Below are 23,041 nucleotides of genomic sequence, written 5' to 3'. Positions count from 1 at the left end.
TAGAAATCTTTTTTGCTTTTTTTCCTTGATACAAACGATATATTCTACACAAAAGAAATTCATCTTCAAATTAGCCATTTCCATTTAGTTCTTGGTATCTTCTCTTTCTTTTTCTTGCTGGAAGTTCTGCCGCTGAATGTCTGCCTTTCTCTACGTTAACGAAAAACATGAATTTGTCGATACTCTAACCCCTCTTTGTAGCTACAAAGCAAAAGCTAGTTCTTAATCTCAGATAGAGTAAGCTCTTTGTAAAAATCAAGCATGGGAAAGGTTCTATTCAAACGCCTGAACGAATCTTCGGAAATCGCCCTTAAACTAAAAACAGAGTTGGCAAGCTCCATCGCTTCAGCTCGCCATCCTGCGAATCCAATTCCTTCAATCAACAAAGTGTAGGTAGTTTCATTAGGCCGGCACCCCTTTTCAACCATCGCCGCAAGCACTTCAATGGCATTGACAATCCTTGGCGTTTTGCACAGCCCGAGAAGAACAATGTTGTAACTGATAACTGTTGGCTGAAAGCCACCACTTTCCATGTCTACCAACAACCCTATAGCCTCATTCACCATCCTGTCTCTGCACAAATATGATATAAGCGAATTGTAAGTAATCTCATCGGGGTCAATTCCTTTGCTTACCATCTCCGACACCATTTGAAGCGCTCTCACTCTGTCTCCGCAATTCCACAGTGCACTGAACATTGTGTTGTAAGAGCTCACATTCGGAGGACATCCCACTTCACCGAGGTTCTCGAAGATTTCCAAAGCTTGATCAGCATTTCCACTCTTACACAAAGCAGCCAAGATTGTATTGTAGTTCACAATATCTGGCAAGCAGCCATCCGATATCATGTCATCCAAAAACTCGATCGCCAAATCCAATCTCCCTTCTTTGCAGAAAGCAGAAACCAGTGGATCATAACTATACACATCCGACGTCAATCCCTTGTCCTTCATGATCTTCAACACATTCACAGCATCCTCAACTTTCCCATCGCGACATAGCGTGCTAATCAAAATGCTGTAAGTCACCACATTCAGTTCACAACCTCTCGAACGCATATTGCTCACTAGCTTCTCCCCTTCCTCCCATTTACCCCTATTCAAAAGCGCTCGTAACAAAATGTTGTACGAGACTACATTAGGCGACCAGCCCTTCGAATCTAAGCTCCTAACTAAGTCGAACGCCCTATCCAGCATCCCTTCAGTACACATTCCCCTACAACTGCATTGTAAGTATTCATGTCAGGTTTAAGCCCTCTAGATAACATGTCATCCAAAAGCTTCACGGCTTCATCAATTCCTCCTTCAAGAATCATTGCTTCGATCAAAATCATGTAAGTAATCACAGTCGGCCTGCAATTATCCTTCACCAACTGATCCAAAACCTTCAAAGCTAATCCTAGCTTCCCCCTGCCACAAAGACTCCCAATCATGATATTGTAAGTAACAACATCAGGTGAAAATCCCCGACTCCTCATCCTATCAAGTACCTTGTTTGCTGAATCAATCCGATTTGAACCCGCTGATCAACGCATTGTACGGAAACAAATCAGGCTCACTATACTTCTCCAAAATCTGCATAACCCGAACGGCCTTTTCGACGTTCCTCGAATCGAAGAACCCTTTGATGAGCTTTGTGCAGAGAACCACATCAGGCCTGTACCCCTTGTTAACCATTAGCTCAAGAAAGTAGAGTGCTTCATTGTACTGGCCTGCTTTGCAGGACCTGTTGAGAACTTTCATCAAATGTGTTTCTTTGACATCATTGTTCTGCAACTGGGTCTTTCTTGCTTCGGCGGAAGCTGCCGCCTTTGGCGGTTTTCTGCGGCGGTTTCCGTTGGACGAAATGCAACGGGTTTCTGCGGCGGTTTCCGCCGTTTGATAGAATGCAAACCCTGCAGCTCCCGGCGTTGGTTTGGTGGGAGGAAGGATTCGGGTGGGTGGTGACGTGGAGGCTCTGAGGCAACAGCTTGGCGGCAACTGTTATCATTGGTGGAGGATTTGTTGAGGTGATTTTTCAGCTCTCATGGAGGGATTGTTTTTGCAGAAAGTTTGGAGATTTGCATGGAGAAGGTGACCAAATTGGAAACATGTCGATATCATGGACAAAGGATTCCGGTTAGATTTCGAACAAGTGTTTTGGATAGGATAAGGAATCTTGTCGCACGTTGTAACTAGCTGAGGTTTTCGGTGTTGGGCCGGGACATAAATGTGAACTCGAAACTTGGGTTGGGCTACGGTACCACATGTATTAACTCATAGCCCAACCAAATGAGAATTTTTTGGGTCCGGCATGTTAGTCACTCGCCTTGAGATCGGACTTGTACTACCATCCAATAAGAAGCTCCGTCCAAGACAAAAACATCTCACCCGGGCCCACCTCTCTTGTATTCTGGCCCCACTCACTGTTCATCGTGCACCCGTTGGGTCTTTGGTCGGATAGCCACTCGACATGGGCATCCGGACCGAAGAACTCCACATACAAGGGGGATTTGCAGGCAAGGTAGGCCCGACACGGGGGCAGTTACCCTACTGAAGTTTTTCCTCACCCGCCGCACAACATAGCACTACCGCCTGCATTAGGGTGGGTCGAGCATAAGGTTGTGTGGTATCTGCGTGTGTTGCTCTTTATGTGCATGGCCAGACGAGTGACGTGATTCACTAGCCAGACCCAACTGCAAAGAAATTTTAGCAAGGTGCATGTTAACACAGTGTTTTTGCAAGGCTGCTTTGATACTCTAAAAATACAGATAAGAAAACATTCTTCAATAATATGGTGTGTATTAATCATGATGTAAGACATATATATTATTATAATTTGAACGATTATAACTAAAAGAGGAAGAAGTTACAAGTTTGCAACATATAATGTGCCCTAAACTCGTATTTCCGAGGGCTAACTCTCCCTCAACTAATGGGTTCCGATGTCGGCAACGTGGAGCTTTAGGCCTTGTACGGTGATGTACTTGTGCTATATTTGTTCCATTTCAATCTTCCCTTAACAAACAAGAGAGAGTTAAGTTCGAGTTCAGAAAATGTATGGCGAACTTACTACAAACTCGACAATAAAAATGGAATACATAACAAAACCTTATTTCATTAAGTGAGATCGATTACTTGTTCCAAGTCCACTTAAAAAGAAGAGGAGGGCTTCAAATTGTCAAAATCCGACACTCTGTTTTCACGTCAAAATCACTATAATAATGAATCCATAAAAATAGAATACGTTTGAATTTTTTTGATACAATCAATTCGTTATAAGATTAAACTAATATAAACTGCGGATAAAATTTGAATTCAAGTGTATAAAATGCGCATATCCATTCAGGTTTTATTTGATTTAGAGAACAAGAATAAAATTCATCCTATAAGTACACAAGATTAAGTTTAAGACGTCTTAATAATCAGAAGATGCCTTTATACATTATCCTTTCATCAATCATCTTACATGACAAAAAATGAGGTGTTGACTTGTAAGAACTAGCTAAAGGTAGCATATTCCTTTCTTTCTTTGTGGTTTCAACCTATGCTTTCCCGCCTTACTAAATCATGTAACACAAACGCTATCCACACACCTCATTTTACTTCTCACATACCTTTTGATAATTTATGTCCGTTGATCTTCTTTAATTCATCCGATCCGATGACCAAAAATTAAAAAAGTGTGTGAGAAGTAAAATGAGATGTGTGAATATCACATCCCTAAATTAATTGTGATAAAATAGATTTTCAAATATTTTTATACATCTGAGTTTGAGCTCTATTATTATCGCTTATTGTCCAAATCGTCCAAACGGACGCCGCTCATCGACAATATTAATTCCAAACGCCATGTCGTTTCCATGCAGCTTCTCAAAAACTAAAAAATATCGGCGAGTCGACTCAGTGAGTCGATCAACTTTTCTAAAACAGGCAGAACTGTTTCAAATTTTGCAAGCTCTTTAAATTCAGCGGCTTTCATGTTTTTGTCTGCCGTAGTTGGATTATCCGGATAGATCTGACCACCGAAGCACTTAGATTTTTTCAGGTGATTGATTTATTCTTCTTGTTGTTGCCTTTTGTTTGTTTGAATACCAGAAATTTGACTACTTTCTTTGTATTGTTTGCTGAGAATTTTTGTTTTTTTAGGTTGGTTTTAAGAATTAAAATCGGTAAATACTAAATACCCTTTTGGGTTTTGAGCGAGATCTGCTGTAATATGCAGGGATTAAGGATTAATATTGTTTGAAATTCAGAAGTTGTAATTCTGGGATTTGGTTGTTTGAGCTGGAACTTTTGGGAATTTGAGCAATGGGTGTTCAATACAGTCCTAGGGTTTGAAAGGGGATATTGGTTTCGAGAAGGTTTTCGACTCGTTACCAATGTCTTGGGGTTGGTTTTGAGCTAGAAATTTTGAGAATTAAGGAAGTGGGTGTTCCATGTACAGTCTTAGGGTTGAAAAGAGGTTTTTTAATTTTTATTTTTTTGGGAAATTTTTCGATTTGTTACCATTCTGCGAGTCGGTTTTGAGCTGGGAATTTAGGGAGTTTAAGCAATGGGTGTTCCATATACAGCGTTAGGGTTGAAAGGAGATGTTGTTTTTGTGGAATTTGTTTTCGAGGAATGACTTAGATGGGTTCACAGAGGATGAAGCCGAGCATCTCTATATATCTTGTGTTTCTTCTGTGTGAAATTGTGAATTATTAGCCGTCGGCAAAGTTGTTAGTAGCAGATTAGAATTTTTAGGTTTCAAATTTTTTGTTACAAACTAATGTGTTTACTATCAAGTTGAAGTAGTTTTGAACCAACAGATGGAAATAATATGTTGATGATTTTGTCATCTTTTCGAATGCTGACATTATAAGTTATTCAGGAATGCGAGTAAAACACCAAAACATACTGGAAGGGACAGCGGATAATGGCAGAATTAGAAAATTTGCTCTTGGAGGCTGCGAGAAGAACAAGTTCATCGGGGAAAAACCGACACTCACATTCATCATCTAGGAGGAGACGTCGGGGCTCATATTCTGATGGAGGAAGTGACTCTAGAGGTGATGATTCTGTCTGAAAGAGCACAGAAGAAAGATGACAAGAGTTTAAAGGAGAATTTCCGACCAAAGTGGGACAAGGGGGAGGCCATACAGTCCTGGAAAGAGGCTCCCCCTCTTACAACCTCTCAGGTGCGTTCATCAGACAAATCTGCTGACAGGGCAACTTTCAAGGATGATGCATTGAACAAGTTAATAACAAAATCTTTGAAGCAGCAGGACCATGAGGCTCACCTCAAGTTGAGAGATGCTTCTCGTAGTGAAGATGATGGATCATCAGGGGATGATGCAATGATTGACAGTGATGATGAAAGGTCAGAGGGACTAACTTTTGATGATATAAAAGAGATTACCATTCGAAGGTCGAAACTTGCAAAGTGGTTTATGGGGCCCTTCCTGGAAGAGTTAATTGTGGTTTGCGTTGTGAGGGTTGGAATTAGGAGGTCAAAATCTAGGACTATCAGTGGTGGGAGCAGTACGGGCAGACATGGTGGCAACTGCAGCAGCTTTGGAAGCTGCGGCTGGTGCGGGGAAGTTGATTGATACGAGTGCTCTTGTTGATTTTGGAACAGAGTCAAATCTAAAGCATAATTTTGAGCTGCCAATATCATTGGCTTCTCTTCAGAAGTTTGGAAAGCCACAGGGTGCTCAGAAAGGGTTCCTGGCAAGAAAGCAGTGAATAGAAGCAATAGTTGCGTGCCAAGTCCCAGAGAATGATGGAAGGAGGCATGCGCTGATGCTCACAGTCGGCGACTATATGAGTAGAAGAGGGATTCTATGAACATATTAAAAACCTTAAACGCATTCATAAGTTAAATTAAACCACCATAGAAACAAGAAAGTTCAAAAAAGAGAACATATTAAAAACAGATCAAGGCATGCAAACTAGCTGATTAAACCAGAAAGTTTCCAAGCTTACTTAGTCGGCATCGTCCGCTTGGCCCACCTCATTATTTCCTTCCACACCGTCATAAAAATCCTCATCTTCGTCTTGTTCCCTTTCTTCCTCAATATCACCCTCATAAAAGTCCTCCTCATCATCCCCATCAAAATCCTCATCGTGTTGTCATCAAAATCCTCATCAAAATCATCATCTTCATAATCCCCATCAAAATCATCAACTTCGGTAGAAATTTTTTCTAAGGCCCGTTCGTAAGGGATATAGTAGTACTTAACTAATGAACCTTCGAAAGTCATACGTTTGTCGCAAACTAAACGTACCCCTATTTTCTTCACCGGACCATGTGCAATAACATGGACCAAATCGCCTTCTTCCAAATTGAACTCAGTTTCCGACAACGATAAATTTCCCAACCGAAGGATCTCTTCAAGGGGAAAAATATCGACTATTTTGACATAAAAACTAGTACCCTTGGTGTGATTAATAACATAAACATAACATGAGCTGACGTAATCATGAGGAATAGAAGCCAGGCACACAGCCAACGTTTTTGCATTACAACCAATTTCCTTAGGCACTTCAAAAGAGACTTGGGAACCCTCGTTGACATGATTGAACCAAGTGGGAATTTGTCTTCCTACAAGACTCAAGATTCGACCTCCTGTCCATCCCTATACCATGTTGAACAAGATTTGTGTGAGTAATACAAACATAACACACATATTTGCAAGGGAGGGAGGGGAGGGGGGTGGTGTGGAAGAGAGAGAGTACCTGTAGCGTGCTATCCTTAAGAAGGAAATCTGTGACATTGTTGTGTGTTATCATACAAAGTGAGAGTCCCAAGTTTAACGCTCTATCCAAACCTGGAAACTCAATGAATTTCGAGGAAAAGAGAACCACCATTGTCGACATGCCTGAAAAATCTGGCATTTTTTCTAATGCAGAGCAGTGGTCCATGTGCAGGAAACCCAAACTTTTTGGTAAATCTGTAATCTCGACAAGGTTTCTGCAACCATTCAAGGATAGTATAAAAAGCTTGGAGAGGCCACTGAGGTTTGGAAGGCTCCCAAAATTATTGTCATCTAGACGTAACTCCACTAAACAAGGTAGACTACTCCCAATATCATTATGCACTTCCTCTATATTGTTGTCCTCCAAAATTAAGCTTGTCAAAGAGTGTAAACCTCGTAATGAAGGTAGCTGCAAAGAACACTTCAATTTACTCAAAGATAAGCGCTCGAGCTTCTCTAGTCGTATGATGGAAGGTGGTATTTTTTTTATGGCTGTTCCATCTGCATAAAGAGTGACCAATGATGCCATTTCTCCCAAGTGCTCAGACAAGCTTTGGAATCTTGAACAACCATCGAGAACAAGAGTTTTGACAGATTTCAACTTGTAGAAACTCCTCGGAAGAGCCTTAAGCGTTTCACAGTCTTTCAAATTCACCAACACAAGACTCTTGAGATCTCCGATGGACTTGTGAACTTTAGCCAACCTCTTACAATCTTTGAGTATCAATTTCTCAAGATTTGGGAATTTCGAAAAGTCTGGCGATTGTGTTAGATCGTGGGAGTGGCTGAGATTCAGAATCTTTAACTTATCAAGCAACTGTAAAGAAAAATCAAATTGAAATAAAAAATTTAAATCCATAAAAAAGATACAAAGAGCATAAAAATGATTCCTAATTTGGTTCAGGTTACGCATTGTACTTACCCCAGAATACTCACAAAGAACTTGTCTGAGGCTGCTGTACTGCATGTCGATAGCGACTATGTTTGGTTGACACAGTTCTATTGGTATGAACTCCAATGGGAATCCATGCCAGCACAACCATCTTAATTTTTTGGAAAGACATTGGTATCCCTCAGCGAGCCGAACGTAGTTTAGTTGGAGCAATCTCAGTCTCTTCATATTTCTAAACGCCTCAGTACTGAAACTAGTCTCTTTAAGACTCGGCAAATTCAAAGTCAGACCCTCAATTTTTTCAGTTCCCTGCTATCCGAAAAAACAGACTCCAAATAAGAGAAGGCTTTGCATGAAAAAAAGTTAGATTACTAACTTACATATGCTTACACGTTTAACATAAAGGTTGATTAGGAAAGTACTTACAGATTTGTCTATCAGTACATCATTTACATCTTCAGGATGCCACAATCTACTCCGTTCTCCAGGGAAATCGGGATTTTCTGCATGCACGATATCTCTGCCTATATCCTGAAGCAAATCATGCATCATAATCTTGTTTTCTCTATTAATAGTTACAAGGCACCGGTCAAGGAGGACCTTGATTCCTGTTGTTGCATAAAAGCCACAACCATCCAAGATTTGCACGACATCATTCTTGTCCATTCCGATAAAAAAACAAGCTATATCGAGGAATATCCGCCTCCTGTAATTATCATTTAGCCCGTCGTAGCTTATTTTCAGTTGTGCTTGAATTTCTCCACGAGGAATCATTTTCAATTCATCCAATATACTTTTCCATTCATCTACACTTTGTTTGAAAAGAGTAGATCCTAAAACTTCAAGAGCCAGCGGCAATCCTCCACAGTAATTGACAACTTCTTTTTCAAGCACAAGATATTGGCTAGGACAACTACTACTTCTGAAAGCATGCCAACTTAGGAGCTCAAGAGCTTCTTCTTGGTCCATTACTTTCACCCGATATATCTTATCAACTGCAAATTCTTTTAGCACACGTTCGTTTCTAGTTGTGATGATGATTCTACTCCCCAGGCCAAAAGAGTGGCAATTTCCAGCTAATTCGCGTAGCTGCTTCACATCATCTACATCATCAACTATGACAAGTACCTTTAAGCCTCGAAATCTTTCCCTTACCAAGGCGGTACCTGCAGCAACACTGTTTACCTTTGTCTTGGTTTGCAAGATATCGAAAAGAAGTTGTTTTTGCAATTTTTCTAGTTTCTTTTCCCTCACTTTTTCAAGGAAACTTTTACCTTCAAACCTTTCATAAAATCTGTTATAAATGGCTTTAGCAATCGTTGTTTTACCTATTCCACCCATGCCCAAAATTCCAATCACACGAACATCATATGAATCTCCGATGCCTAAATAATTACTAATATCTAGCACTCGAGTATCTATTCCAATTTGATAGGGCGCTACGTCAAAGTATTTGTTGTTCAACTTCGTAGTGACGTCATTGGTAATCATCCTGATAAACTTTGCTTCATGCCTGGCATTAGTCAAGTTGAGAAGCAAAACGAAGATTGTTATACAACGAAATTGAACTAATTAATACACAAATTATTTGTCATGAATAGAGATTTTAATTAAGGCATCTTTTTTTGAGGTGGTGTGTTTAAACTTAGCAAACATCAATTAAAATTAAAATTAAAATAAGAAACACAAACAAAAAACCAGCATCCCTTCCCTCCGCAGCCAGTCGCCGGCGTCTTCCCAACTGTGATTAGTGTAGCCTTAATAGTTTAAGCTTTATTGTATGATTTTATTACAGAGGTCTAAGAAATCGCATGATTCCAAATTAATAAGCAAAGGTACGTTAAAGCCTTAATTCATAAGAAACGAAATTAGTAAGTACCCGTCCAAAGTTTTTCTGAGATCCCAGCCAGACAAATTCGAAGCTTCAGTAAGAGCAGCTCTCCACCTCCCCACCTTTTTTTTATCTGTATGTTTCAGAAACGATTGTGCAAAACAACCAGTCTGTTTCCTGACATGCGAAGGATCAACATCATAGAATATCGGCAAAACTAATTGCCCTAGCGTTATTCTACACTCCATGATCTTAACCAGCTCCTCGAGACACCAGCTGGAGTCGGAGTACCGTCTTGAGAAGACGATGATAGAGATCCTAGAACCCTGGATTGCCCGCACAAGTTCGGTAGTTAGATCTTCTCCTCTTCTTAGTTCGTCGTCAATAAAGGCGTTGATTCCGGCCTTTGTCAATGCTTCGTGGAGGTGGCCCGTGAAGTTTTTACGTGTGTCTTCGCCTCTGAAGCTTATGAACACTTCGTAGAGCGAGCCTTTTGAGAAGGAGGACAAGGACGGGGAGGCGGAGGAGGACAATGAGGATGAGATTGAGGGTGAGGACGTGGAGGAGGCGGAGGAGGATGAGGAGGATGAGGCGGAGGAGGACGATGAGGACGAAGGCGAGGATGAGGCTTTATCGGGGACTGAGATATTCATTTGGCGAAAGACGAGGCCGAGGGAGCAGAGGAGGAAGATGAGGACATCAAAGACAAGACCAGAATTGCGATGAGCATAGTGGAAAGACAGTAACACCAACACCATAATTAACAAATTCCCGAAGCTCGACCAGTTATCCATTGCCTTCAATTTCGTTAGGCAAATTGAAGGTTGTTTGGCTATATTGATTTTCATTTTTTTCTACCGGAACTACTTTCTTCTTATGATTAATAAACCCGCGTACGCCGTCATAGTGGACTGTAGACAGTATTGTTGACTGTAGACTTGAGTATTGGTAAGTTGACTTGTGGTTTTTTTTTTTCCACTATAACGCCAAATTCTACGCGGTAAGTTGACTTGTGGTTCTACACCCTTCTTATGATTAATAAACCCGCGTACGCCGTCGTAGTGGACTGTAGACAATATTGTTGACTGTAGACTTGAGTATTGGTAAGTTGACTTGTGGTTCTACTTCCTAAATTTTGGGAGGTGCTCTTTTTTTTTTTTCCACTATAACGCCAAATTCTACGCGGTAAGTTGACTTGTGGTTCTACACCCTAAATTCTACGAGGCGCCCTTTTCATTCCACTTTAACGCGAAATTCTACGCGGTGATGAGAGATTTTTCAGTTTCTAGGAACACAGTCCAGTACATTACACCACTTATAAAACAACTTCAAGAGGGCTAGTTTGAAAGTATCCTACTGCAAAATTTGATTTGGTTTGGACCAAATTTTGATTTAGATGAAAACTAGCAACAGTGCTTGCGCGTTGCTGCGGGTGTTTAAAATGTTTTGATATTATGTACATACAGAAAACATAATTTATTAAAGCTAGATTTCTTTACCTAAGATAGAGGTTGACAGTGTTCATATTATCAAAAGTTGGCAGTGTCCAATTGCTCACTGTTCAAATGATAGAGTTGCTATAAAAGCTTAATTCATGTACATAAGTTCATAGTATCATGTACTCAAAATAATCATAGTATCAAAAGATTGGCAGTCTTCAACTGCTCATCGTTCAAATACAAAAATGTACATATGTCCGTATCAGAAGGTTGGCACCGCACATCTGCTGTGTTTATGATTTTTCCTGTTCAATCTCTGGTCTTGCTTGTTTGGGAATGGCCATCCTTTTTCTTGGCCACCATGCTGTTGAATTGGTGCCTTTTGCCCAGGATTTTTCTCTTGCTATATATTACGAATTGGAATCAGTAAGAATTCCATATAACAAACTAAATTTGTCAATCTATTTAACTTAGTGCGAACTTCATCAAACAACCAAGAAGTATAATCCAGCAAGGTTATTTTCTCTTTTTTTTTTTAATCAAAATGAATTCTACTGTTCCCATCTATTTGCACATCCCTTTAAATTATCCAAAAACACAAAAGAAATATATCTTGATCCATACCAATTAATGATTTCCCATTTACTTAAGTCAAACATCAAAGCCAACGAACTGATGAAGGAGCTATTATTCAATTATATGGAGATTTACCTGATTGTACAAAAGGTTTGAAAATTACCGTAAAATTTGAAAAAAGAGATGAGATGGAGTGGAAATCACATACCAGCATCAGGCTTAAATTTGTAGTGTTCATCTGAGAGAGCAGTGATAGTCTGATGAGAGTGTAGGGAGAGAAACAAAATGCAAATCGTAAGAGTTTGAGAGAAACCGCTTGAGGGACACTGCAGATTGATCGTTGAGATTTGAGAAACTGAGGAAGTAGCAATTTGAGACGAACTGCTTTGCATCAAAACGTGTTGGAGTTTCTCTCCTCCGCGTTTGAATAGAAGAGGTAGTTTCAGAGCTGTCTGCAATTAGTCCTATCAGGAGCTTCTGCACTGGTTGATGTCTCGGTCTTTTCCTTAGTGGCACGTGCATTGTAGACTTGGGTAGATGAAAAGTAGAAAGAAAATAAAAATATAAAGTCAAAGTTACTACTTCACTATCTATGTTGCTTCATGTCCCACGCATAATAAGAATAGTGAATCATTTTTCATCTCGTGCACTGGTTTGTCATTGTCATTCGAATTCACAAATCCATTTACTCCGAATTTCTTAGTTATCACCAGGGAAAGAGTGTTATAAGCAAAAATCTATTTCTAGGTTTTCCCACTAAACTACCTGTTAAACCAATCAAAATGGGAAAAAATTATATATACCTTTGTCAAATGTCTTGGGATTCAAGTCCACCGACTCCACCCCAATACTCAGTGGCGCCCCAGAAATCTTGCACCTTCAGTAGCCAAGATCATGCATGTATCAGTATGAATACGGAAGTGAAAATAAATGCAATTTATTAGAATAAAGAATATGGGATCAACAAAGTTTGTCCAAACTTACAGCGAGGCCAATAAACAGCAACTGAAGTTAATTTTTCGTTTTGCTACATGAGAGGGGCACCCAAAATTCCAAACCTGTCGATACGGCACAACTAAGGATGCAAACTTTATCCAACTGAGCAAGGGGCTTGATCTTGGAAAGACGGCCAGAATGAACAACAATGTATTCACTTAAGTAAAAGTGCGAAGACAATGATTGGTGAACGTTATTTTCCAGCTGGGTTAGTTTGGCTATTCCTTTCCATTGAAAAGGAGTCAGCTGTCTGCGTGAGTCACCACATTTTGCTTCATGGCAAAAAATTTGAGTGATCAATAGTGTATGGCCTTGAATCCCAAAAGGAAAAAATAACTCAACTAAGCATATATAATATTAAACATAAAAAGGGTAACATCAACCACATCCCATAGGAGAACAATTAAACGCCACTCTCTCAGTTTTGAGTACAACCACATCCCATATTTTATGCTCTAATTCATCAGTAACCTCCAAGAACCTAATTGTCCGATAAACACTCTAGCATTAACAACCCAAGAATTATAAACATGCTTATTGCCAAAAATGATAAACATGTTTACCTTGACTTCATTTTTAATGGCATATGTAACATACTTTCCATCTGCATTAAAATAACCTTCTTCCCTCTCCTTGTTAATCAAGTTGGAAGGTTCTGTTTGAATCCCATCCGCAACAAGGTCCTTGTAATCCTGCCAAAAGATACCACCAATCACTGGCTATCACTTCCGTTGATCCAAACGAGCTTCCTGCGTCACATACACTAGATCAAGTTGGTGTCATGACATGATGACATAAATTGAAAAGCAGACAAGATCAAGAAGATCCAAAATTATTGATATATAATTATAGTAAATAATTGCACATCAAAAACTCTAGAGGAAGATAGATGAATCTCCATATCAGGAAACCAAAGAACATGACGCTACTAAGGACTGTTGCTTCACATGCATATCTGCTACTATTTTAAAACAATTATGTTAGAACAAGTATAAGAGAGAGGAAAAAGGACTACAGAACCGAAAATGAAAAGGGGGAAAACCTGGAATGCCATGCAGTGCCTAAATCACTACTTGGCAACAAAAGCGCCCCGCTATGCTTCATGACGTCACTTTCAAAACTATTATCCAAGGATAACGACACATACAAAGACTTCTCATCCCCAGATACATCTGATTTGCTGTTAAGTGCCTTATATTGTCTACTTGCTGCCATAAACGCATGCTTAGCAGCCTCATATAACGAAAAAAGAACTTGCATTGAAATCCCCAACTTATGATCCCTATTCCAAAAAACTGAGTTGCCATCAGCTGAGTGCAGCACACTTCATCTCTGGGTTCAATCAAGAGGAAAGAACAATATATAAGACGATGGCATTACTACATATTCCGAAAACATAACTGAGAACCCTTCCAAAATTTTAAAAAAAAAAAAAAAAAAAAAAAAAAGAAAGAGAATTGTTTTCCTTAGTTTTTTCCTTTAGTATGTAGATGCTTTGTTTTTTCCTTTAGTATGTAGATGCTTTGCTTGATGTTCTCATTTTTGTTTGATACTTGGTTGGTTGCCTCAGAAGCCAATTGTTTTCCTTATTTTGACTGTGCCTGCATTCTTATAACCTTTCGTGGATTTTGCTGTTTTTCACTACGTTTTGATTCATCTACTTCTCATAGAATTTGTGAATTTTGACTGTTATTGAAATCTTAAAACTTATATCTGTCTGCTTTATCACCATCTCTAGGTTGTCAGAGATAAGAGGACTGGAAAAACCAAGGGCTTTGGATTTGTTAGCTTTGCCAACCCATCTGACCTGGCCGGAGCACTAAAGGAAATGAATGGTGTGTAAAATATTAACTCGTATGGTGATTCTACTTTTCGTTGATAGTACTAAGAATCATAGAGGTTGTTGATATGTTTTTACTTGTATGATAATGGTTGTATATAATTAATCTGCAATAATTCCAGGTAAGTATGTGGGCAATCGGCCAATCAAACTACGCAAGAGTAACTGGAGGGAGAGGATAGACTATGACGCACTAGAAAGACAAAAGGTACCATTTCCATTTGTTTTGCGTAGTTTCAAATTTATGGCTTTCCAAAAGGTAACTTGTACTCACCAAGTGTTCCTGCTTTATTTCATTTGTGGCAGAACCACACTCACAAGAAACCAAAGCCTTCGAAGAAGAGCATATTGCACAAGTGAGCTAGAGACTCGTGGGCGACGTCGTGAATATGGAAATTGGGGCAGTGAAGCTTAATGATGATAATTTGAACGAATGATAGTATGCGACGTGCATTTTTTTTCGTGTGTTATACGGGGATTAGTGGAGGATCCTTTTAAATACTAATTAAATAGGTTCGATCAAGTATATTGAAATGTGGTTCAGCGTGTTTGGGACATGGTTCGGTACAACAAATGCCTAATACAAGTGGTTAGATTCTTTATGTTTCAAGTTCAGCTTAAATTTGTCATTCAGTAATTGAAAATCAAGAATCGTGTTAACTAAACGCTTCTTGATTCAATTTCATGTCCTTACTTTCATATTCTAAGTGAGTTAACATGTCACAATGGTCGAATGGATAATGTCTCTTTCCTTTACTCGTTTTATGTTCACCACTTTCTCTCGTCCTCTTTTGGTTCATTCTCTCACCCGTAAAAAACCAATTATATTAACGAAGTAGGCTAAACCAAACCGTGCTCATCCTTGTTTAATTTAGTTGAAGTTGTATAGAATCTACAACTTCGGTAAGATAGAACGTTTTGCCATAAATCTTTTCCTTAGAATCTACAACTTCGGTAAGATAGAACGTTTTGCCATAAATCTTTTCTGTTAGGGTTGAAAGGAGATGTTGTTTTTGAGGAATTTGTTTTCGAGGAATGACTTAGATGGGTTCACAGAGGATGAAGCCGAGCATCTCTATATATCTTGTGTTTCTTCTGTGTGAAATTGTGAATTATTAGTCGTCATCAAAATTGTTAGTAGCAGATTAGAATTTTTAGGTTTCAAATTTTTTGTTACAAACTAATGTGTTTACAATCAAGTTGAAGTAGTTTTGAACCAACAGATGGAAATAATATGTTGATGATTTTGTCTTCTTTTCGAATGCTGACTTTATAAGTTATTCAGGAATGCGAGTAAAACACCAAAACATACCGGAAGCAATAGTTAGTTGACAAGTCCCAGAGAATGATGGGAGGAGGCATACGCTGATGCTTACAGTTGGCGACTACATGAGAAGAAAAGGGATTCTCTGAACATATTAAAAACAGATCAAGGCATGCAAAAAAATACAGACTCTATCTGCAAACTAGCTGATTAAACCAGAATGTTTCCTAGCTTTGGTCCACCTCATCATTGGCTTCCGCACCTTGTTGGTCATCATCTTCTTCTTGTTCCCTTTCCTCCTCAAACTCCTCATAAAAATCCTCCTCGTCATCCCCATCAAAATCCTCATCGTGTTGTCATCATCCTCATCAAAATCATCATCTTCATAATCCCCATCAAAATCATCAACTTCGGTAGAAATTTTTTCTAAGGCCCGTTCGTAAGGGATATAATGGTAATCAAATAACGAACCTTCGAAAGTCATAAGTTTGTCGCATACTAAACGTACCCCTATTTTCTTCACCGAACCATGTGCAATAACATGGACCAATCGTCTTCTTCCAAATTGAACTCAGTTTCCAACAACGATAAATTTCCCAACCAAAGGATCTCTTCAAGGGGAAAAATATCTACTATTTAGACATAAAAACTAGTACCCTTGGTGTGATTAATAACATAAATATAACATGAGCTGACGTAATCATAAGGAATAGAAGCCAGGCACACAGCCAACGCTTTTGCATTACAACCAATTTCCTTAGGCACTTCAAAAGAGACTTGGGAACCCTCGTTGACATGATTGAACCAAGTGGGAATTTGTCTTCCTACAAGAGCCATGGATCGACCTCCTGTCCATCCCTATACCATGTTGAACAAGATTTGTGTGAGTAATACAAACATAACACACATATTTGCGAGGGAGGGAGGGGAGAGGGGTGGTGTGGAAGAGAAAGAGTACCCGTAGCGTGCTATCCTTAAGAAGGAAATCTATGACATTGTTGTGTGTTATCATACAAAGTGTGAGTCCCAAGTTTAACGCTCTATCCAAACCTGGAAACTCAATGAGTTTCGAGGAAAAGAGAATCACCGTTGTCGACATGCCTGAAAAATCTGGCATTTTTTCTAATGCAGAGCAGTCGTCCATGTGCAGGAAACCCAAACTTTTTGGTAAATCTGTAATCTCGACAAGGTTTCTGCAACCATTCAAGAATAGTAAAAGAAGCTTGGAGAGGCCACTGAGGCTTGGAAGGCTCCCAAAATTATTGTCATCTAGACGTAACTCCACTAAACAAGGTAGACTACTCCCAATATCATTATGCACTTCCTCTATATTGTTGTCCTCCAAAATTAAGCTTGTCAAAGAGCGTAAACCTCGTAATGAAGGTAGCTGCAAAGAACACTTCAATTTACTCAAAGATAAGAGCTCGAGCTTCTCTAGTCGTACGATGGAAGGTGGTACTTTTTTTATGTCTGTTCCATCTGCATAAAGAGTGACCAATGATGCCATTTCTCCCAAGTGCTGAGACAAGCTTTGGAATCTTGAACAACCATCGAGAACAAGAGTTTTGATAGATTTCAACTTGTAGAAACTCCTCGGAAGAGCCTTATGCGTTTCACAGTCTTTCAAATTCACCAACACAAGACTCTTGAGATCTCTGATGGACTTGTGAACTTTAGCCAACCTCTTGCAGTCTTTGAGTATCAATTTCTCAAGATTTGGGAATTTTGAAAAGTCTGGCGATTGTGTTAGATCGTGGGAGTGGCTGAGATTCAGAATCTTTAACTTATCAAGCAACTGTTAAGAAAAATCAATTTGAAATAAAAAATTTAAATCCAAAAAGAAGATACAGAGAGCATAAAAATGATTCCTAATTTGGTTCAGGTTACGCATTGTACTTACCCCAGAATACTCACAAAGAACTTGTCTGAGGCTGCCGTATTGCATGTTGATAGCGACTATGTTTGGTTGACACAGTTCTATTGGTATGAACTCCAATGGGAATCCATGCCAGCACAACCATCTTAATTTTTTGGAAAGACATTGGTATCCCCCAGCGAGCCGAGCGTAGTTTAGTTGGAGCAATCTCAGTCTCTTCATATGTCTAAACACCTCAGTACTGAAACTAGTCTCTTTAAGACTCGGCAAATTCAAAGCCAGACCTTCAATTTTTTCAGTTCCCTGCTATCCGAAAAAACAGACTCCAAATAAGAGAAGGCTTTGCATGAAAAAAAGTTAGATTACTAACTTACATATGCTTACACGTTTAACTTAAAGTTTGATTAGGAAGGTACTTACAGATTTGTCTATCAATACATCATTTACATCTTTAGGATGCCACAATCTACTTCATTCTCCAGGGAAATCGAGATTTTCGGCATGCACGATATCTCTGCCCATATCCCGAAGCAAATCATGCATCATAATCTTGTTTTCTCTATTAATAGTTACAAGGCACCGGTCAAGGAGGACCTCGATTCCTATTGTTGCATAAAAGCCACAACCATCCAAGATTTGCACGACATCATTCTTGTCCATTCCGATAAAAAAACAAGCTATATCGAGGAATATCCGCCTCTTGTAATTATCATTTAGCCCGTCGTAGCTTATTTTCAGTTGTGCTTGAATTTCTCCATGAGGAATCATTTTCAATTCCTCCAATATACTTTTCCATTCATCTACACTGCGTTTGAAAAGAGTAGATCCTAAAACTTCAAGAGCCAGCGGCAATCCTCCACAGTAATTGACAACTTCTTTTTCAAGCACAAGATATTGACTAGGACAACTACTACTTCTGAAAGCATGCCAACTTAGGAGCTCAAGAGCTTCTTCTTGGTCCATTACTTTCGCCCGATATATCTTATCAACTGCAAATTCTTTTAGCACACGTTCGTTTCTAGTTGTGATGATGATTCTACTCCCCGGGCCAAAAGGGTGGCAATTTCCAGCTAATTCTCTTAGCTGCTTCACATCGTCTACATCATCAACTATGACAAGTACCTTTAAGCGTCGAAATCTTTCCCTTACCAAGGCGGTCCTTGCAGCAACACTGCTTACCTTTGTCTTGGTTTGCAAGATATCGAAAAGAAGTTGTTTTTGCAATTTTTCTAGTTTCTTTTCCCTCACTTTTTCAAGGAAACTTTTACCTTCAAACCTTTCATAAAATCTGTTATAAATGGCTTTAGCAATCGTTGTTTTACCTATTCCACCCATGCCCAAAATTCCAATCACACGAACATCATATGAATCTCCGATGCCAAAATAATTACTGATATCTAGCACTCGAGTATCTATTCCGACTTGATAGGGCGCTACGTCGAAGTATTTGTTGTTCAACTTCATAGTGACGTCATTGGTAATTGTAACATCCCGTCCCGGGATTTACGTAAGAAAATGGGTATTTTTATATTTTCACTAAGTTTGAGGATACCTTCCTTTTTAAAATTGTTTTTGAGGCTTAATTGGTGAGCCCAAAGGGCCCACCCCCTGTTTTGTCCCCCGTTCCTTCCCTTTCCCTTTTCTTTTATTTCTTCTTACTCTCTCTCTCTCTCTTTCTTTCTCTTTGTCTTTCTCTCCCTCCCTCCGAGCAGAAAACACACACACACACACACACACACACACCCATGCCCACACCTATAGCCCTTTTCGAACCCCATGGTTGTGTTTTGGACGTCAAATCATGTCGGAGACATTTCCCCTGTTTTCCGGCGAGCACCGCCTCTTTCGAGGCAATTTCCGGCCAAACCACGGCGATTTGGCCGGCGTTCAAGGTATCAATCTCTTCGTTTCGCTGAGTACTACAACTTTCCTTTTTGTTTCACCCAATTTTATTGAGTATTGAAGAAGTTATGCTCATTTGAATCTTACCCAGTTTCCGGCGGACACCCGTGGCTTCCAGGCTGTTTTCCGGCCAACTCCGGCCACAATGACGGGAACCAAGTGTATATTTTGATTCCTTACCTTCGGGGCTTCAATTTGGTATATTGAATGACATGTTTTGGTTGAGTTTTGAGCTCCAACGGAGCTTGGGAATTCTCCGGCTAAAATCTGGCCTTCTCCTTCTTGGAATCCGGCGAACACCCAAGGCCTTTGGGCTTTTCCTGCCAAGCCCAAAACCTAGGCAGCCCAACCCAACACCCTTTGTAATTAGGCCTTTGGGCCGTTTGTTTTAGGGCCTCTGGCCCGTTAACCCTAAACCCATTAGACCCAAACCCTTAGGCCCAACCCGTATCCAACCCAAGTCCAAACCCAATACCCAAACCCAACCCTAAAACCTAAACCCATTTACCCTAACCCAAAGCCCTAAAGCCCAAACTCGTGACCCTGACCCGTTGACCCGTGACCCGTTGACCCGTTGACCGTTGACCCGGTCAACGGTCAGCGTTGACTTTGACTTTGACCGGTCAACGGTCAACGTTGACTTTGACCGGTCAACGGTCAACGTTGACTTTGACCGGTGACTGTGTGCTCAGAGACGGGGAGCCGGCATGGGGCCTGGAGAGTTGTATCGGACATTCACTAGTGTTTATGATATTTACATGTTATGATTTGAGATATTGCACGACATGCTAGGTTTCGGAAAACCTATGTTTATCATTATATATATGTGTTTTCATAAAACCTGGGGGTTAGTATGTTGATAACTGTTTTATTATATATATATATATATATCAACTTGGTCCACTCATGTTTGTTTTGCGCCCCCTTCAGGACTTAGAATCGAGGCGTACAATCCCGACGTCCAGGCACATTCGCATCGGCATCTTCGAGTCCTCTCGGTATAGGACCCACTCATTTGTTTCGTTCAATTTTATATTATTTTCTTTTAGTGTTCTAAATTAGTGGTGTGCTCTGAACACGGTCCTTATTTGCATATTCATTATTCTTTTATATTTATAAACCTTATTTATCCCTTGTTTTCAGCATTTGCACTTAATAAATGGCTTTCGTCACCCTCGGGTGTCGGTCAGCACGTGCTTATCCTGGTATTGGGGGAATATCGGGGTCGGGGCATGTCAGTAATCATCCTGATAAACTTTGCTTCATGCCTGTCATTAGTTAAGTTGAGAAGCAAAAAGAAGATTGTTAATACAACAAAATTGAACTAATTAATACACAAAATTATTTATCATGAATAGAGATTTTAATTAAGACATCTTTTTTTTGAGGTGGTGTGTTTAAACTTAGCAAACATCAATTAAAATTAAAATTAAAATAAGAAACACAAACAAAAAAACCAGCATCCCATCCCTCCGCAGCCAGTCGCCGGCGGCTTCCCAACTGTGATTAGTGTAGCCTTAACAGTTTAAACTTTATTGTATGATTTTGTTACAGAGGTCTAAGAAATCGCATGATTCCAAATTAATAAGCAAAGGTACGTTAAAGCCTTAATTCATAAGACAAGAAATTAGTAAGTACCCGTCCAAAGTGTTTTCTGAGATCCCAGCCAAACAAATTCGAAGCTTCAGTGAGAGCAGCTCTCCACCTCTCTACCTTTTTCTCATCTGTATGTTTGAGAAATGATTGTGCAAAACAACCAGTCTGTTTCCTGACATGCGAGGGATCAACATCATAGAATATCGGCAAAACTAATTGCCCTAGCGTTCTTCTACACTCCATGATCTTAACCAGCTTCTCGAGACACCAGCGGGAGTCAGAGTACCTTCTTGAGAAGACGATGATAGAGATCCTAGAACCCCGGATTGCCCGCACAAGTTCGGTAGTTATGTCTTCTCCTCTTCTTAGTTCGTCGTCAATAAAGGCGTTGATTCCGGCCCTTGTCAATGCTTTGTGGAGGTGGCCCGTGAAGTTTTTACGTGTGTCTTCGCCTCTGAAGCTTATGAACACTTCATAAAGCGAGCCTTTTGAGAAGAAGGACAAGGACGAGGAGGCGTAGGAGGACGATGAGGATGAGATTGAGGGTGAGGAGGTGGAGGAGGACGAGGAGGATGAGGTTGAGGCAGAGGAGGTAGAGGAGGACGATGAGGACGAGGGCGAGGGCGAGGACGAGGACGAGGACAAGGTTTTATCAGGGACGGAGATATTCATTTGGCGAAGGACGAGGTTGAGAGAGCAGAGGAGGAAGATGAGGACATTAAAGACAAGATCGGAATTGCGATGAGCATAGTGGTAGGACAGTAACACCAGCACCATAATTAACAACTTCCCTAAGCTCAACCAGTTATCCATTGCCTTCAATTTCTTTAGGCAAATTGAAGGTTGTTTGGCGATATTGATTTTCTTTTTTTCTACCGGAACTACGTTCTTCTTCTTATAATTAATAAATCCGCCTACGCGGTGCAGTTGACTGAAGACTTGAGTCTTGGTAAATTGAGTTGGGGTTCTACACCCTAAATTCTAGGAGGTGCTCTATTTTTCCACTATAATGCTAAATTCTACATGGAAAGTTGACTTGTGGTTCTACACCCTAAATTCTACGAGGCGCCATTTTCATTCCACTTTAACGACAAATTCTACGCGGTGTCTTATGGTTCACACAATGATGCATTAATTATACATTGAAAATTTATAGCACGCTTTTGGAAAATATGATCTCTTGCATCCCCAAAGTCAATTTCAATTTGCATGGGAATTGACAATGTGTGTGTGTGTGTGTGTGGGCATTCATAATAATGCCAAGTTTTCAACATTTCTTTTATTCTACTGGAACTACTTATTCTTCTTATAATTAATAAACCCGCCTATGCGGCGTAGTTGACTGAAGGCTTGAGTCTAGGTAAATTGACTTGTGGTTCTACACCCTAAATTCTAGGAGGTGCTCTTTTTTTCCACTATAATGCCAAATTCTACACTGTAAGTTGACTTGTGGTTCTACACCCTAAATTCTACGAGGCGCCATTTTCATTCCACTTTAACGCCAAATTCTACGCAGTGCCTTATGGTTCACACAATGATGCATTAATTATACATTGAAAATTTACAACACCCTTTTGGAAAATATGATCTCCTGCAGCCCCAAAGTCAATTTCAATCTGTATGAGAATTGACAATGTGTGTGTGTGTGTGTGTGTGTGTGTGTGTGTGTGTGTGTGTGTGTGGGCATTCATAATAATGCCAAGTTTTCAACATTTCTTTTATTCTACCGGAACTACTTTCTTCTTCTTATAATTAATAAACCCGCCTATGCGGCGCAGTTGACTGAAGACTTGAGTCTAGGTAAATTGACTTGTGGTTCTACACCCCAAATTATAGGAGGTGCTCTTTTTTCCCACTATAATGCCAAATTCTACACAGTAAGTTGACTTGTGGTTCCTTATGGTTCACACAATGATGAGAGATTTTTCAGTTTATATGAACACAGTCCAGTACACTACACCAGTTATAAAACAACTTCAAGAGGGCTAGTTTGAAAATATCCTACTGCAAAATTTGATTTGGTTTGGACCGAATTTTGATTTAGATGAAAACTAGCAAGTGCTCGCGCGTTGCTGCGGGTGTTTAAAATGTTTTGATAATACGTACATACA

At 39.8% G+C, this 23,041-nt stretch overlaps 1 protein-coding gene, 2 long non-coding RNA genes and 2 pseudogenes across 4 annotated transcripts; 1 reads left to right on the top strand and 4 right to left on the bottom strand.

The window, feature by feature from the left end:
* Positions 1 to 58: 58 nt before the first annotated feature.
* LOC125469960 lies at positions 59 to 2,498 on the bottom strand (annotated as a pseudogene).
* A 3,929-nt stretch (positions 2,499 to 6,427) lies between these two features.
* On the bottom strand, positions 6,428 to 10,323 carry LOC125469958 (disease resistance protein RUN1-like). Its single transcript, XM_048568243.1, has 4 exons — positions 9,490 to 10,323; positions 8,037 to 9,123; positions 7,641 to 7,919; positions 6,428 to 7,535 (listed from the first exon to the last, which is right to left on the bottom strand). The coding sequence occupies exons 1-4, from the start codon at positions 10,287 to 10,289 to the stop codon at positions 6,507 to 6,509; spliced, it is 3,195 nt and encodes a 1,064-aa protein (XP_048424200.1). The 5' UTR covers positions 10,290 to 10,323; the 3' UTR covers positions 6,428 to 6,506.
* Positions 10,324 to 11,001: 678 nt separating this feature from the next.
* LOC125469964 lies at positions 11,002 to 12,696 on the bottom strand. 2 transcript variants are annotated; one of them, XR_007252291.1, is made up of 4 exons: positions 12,441 to 12,696; positions 12,260 to 12,333; positions 11,665 to 11,984; positions 11,002 to 11,283 (listed from the first exon to the last, which is right to left on the bottom strand). It is a non-coding gene; the product is annotated as an uncharacterized LOC125469964 (long non-coding RNA). The 2 variants fall into 2 exon arrangements; XR_007252292.1 differs by having other exon boundaries at positions 12,515 to 12,696.
* Positions 12,697 to 14,059: 1,363 nt separating this feature from the next.
* LOC125469963 lies at positions 14,060 to 14,894 on the top strand. The gene is made up of 3 exons (XR_007252290.1): positions 14,060 to 14,287; positions 14,415 to 14,500; positions 14,599 to 14,894. It is a non-coding gene; the product is annotated as an uncharacterized LOC125469963 (long non-coding RNA).
* An 864-nt stretch (positions 14,895 to 15,758) lies between these two features.
* Positions 15,759 to 21,872, bottom strand: LOC125469961 (annotated as a pseudogene).
* Between the last annotated feature and the right edge of the window lie 1,169 nt (positions 21,873 to 23,041).

This window comes from the organism of the source record quoted next, unplaced genomic scaffold (assembly GCF_019419815.1).
Source record: "Pyrus x bretschneideri cultivar Hongxiangsu unplaced genomic scaffold, Pyrus_bretschneideri_v1 Contig48, whole genome shotgun sequence".
Lineage (NCBI taxonomy): Eukaryota > Viridiplantae > Streptophyta > Magnoliopsida > Rosales > Rosaceae > Pyrus > Pyrus x bretschneideri.
Note: the sequence above shows the minus strand (reverse complement) of the source record. Positions and strands in the feature narration are given on the sequence as shown.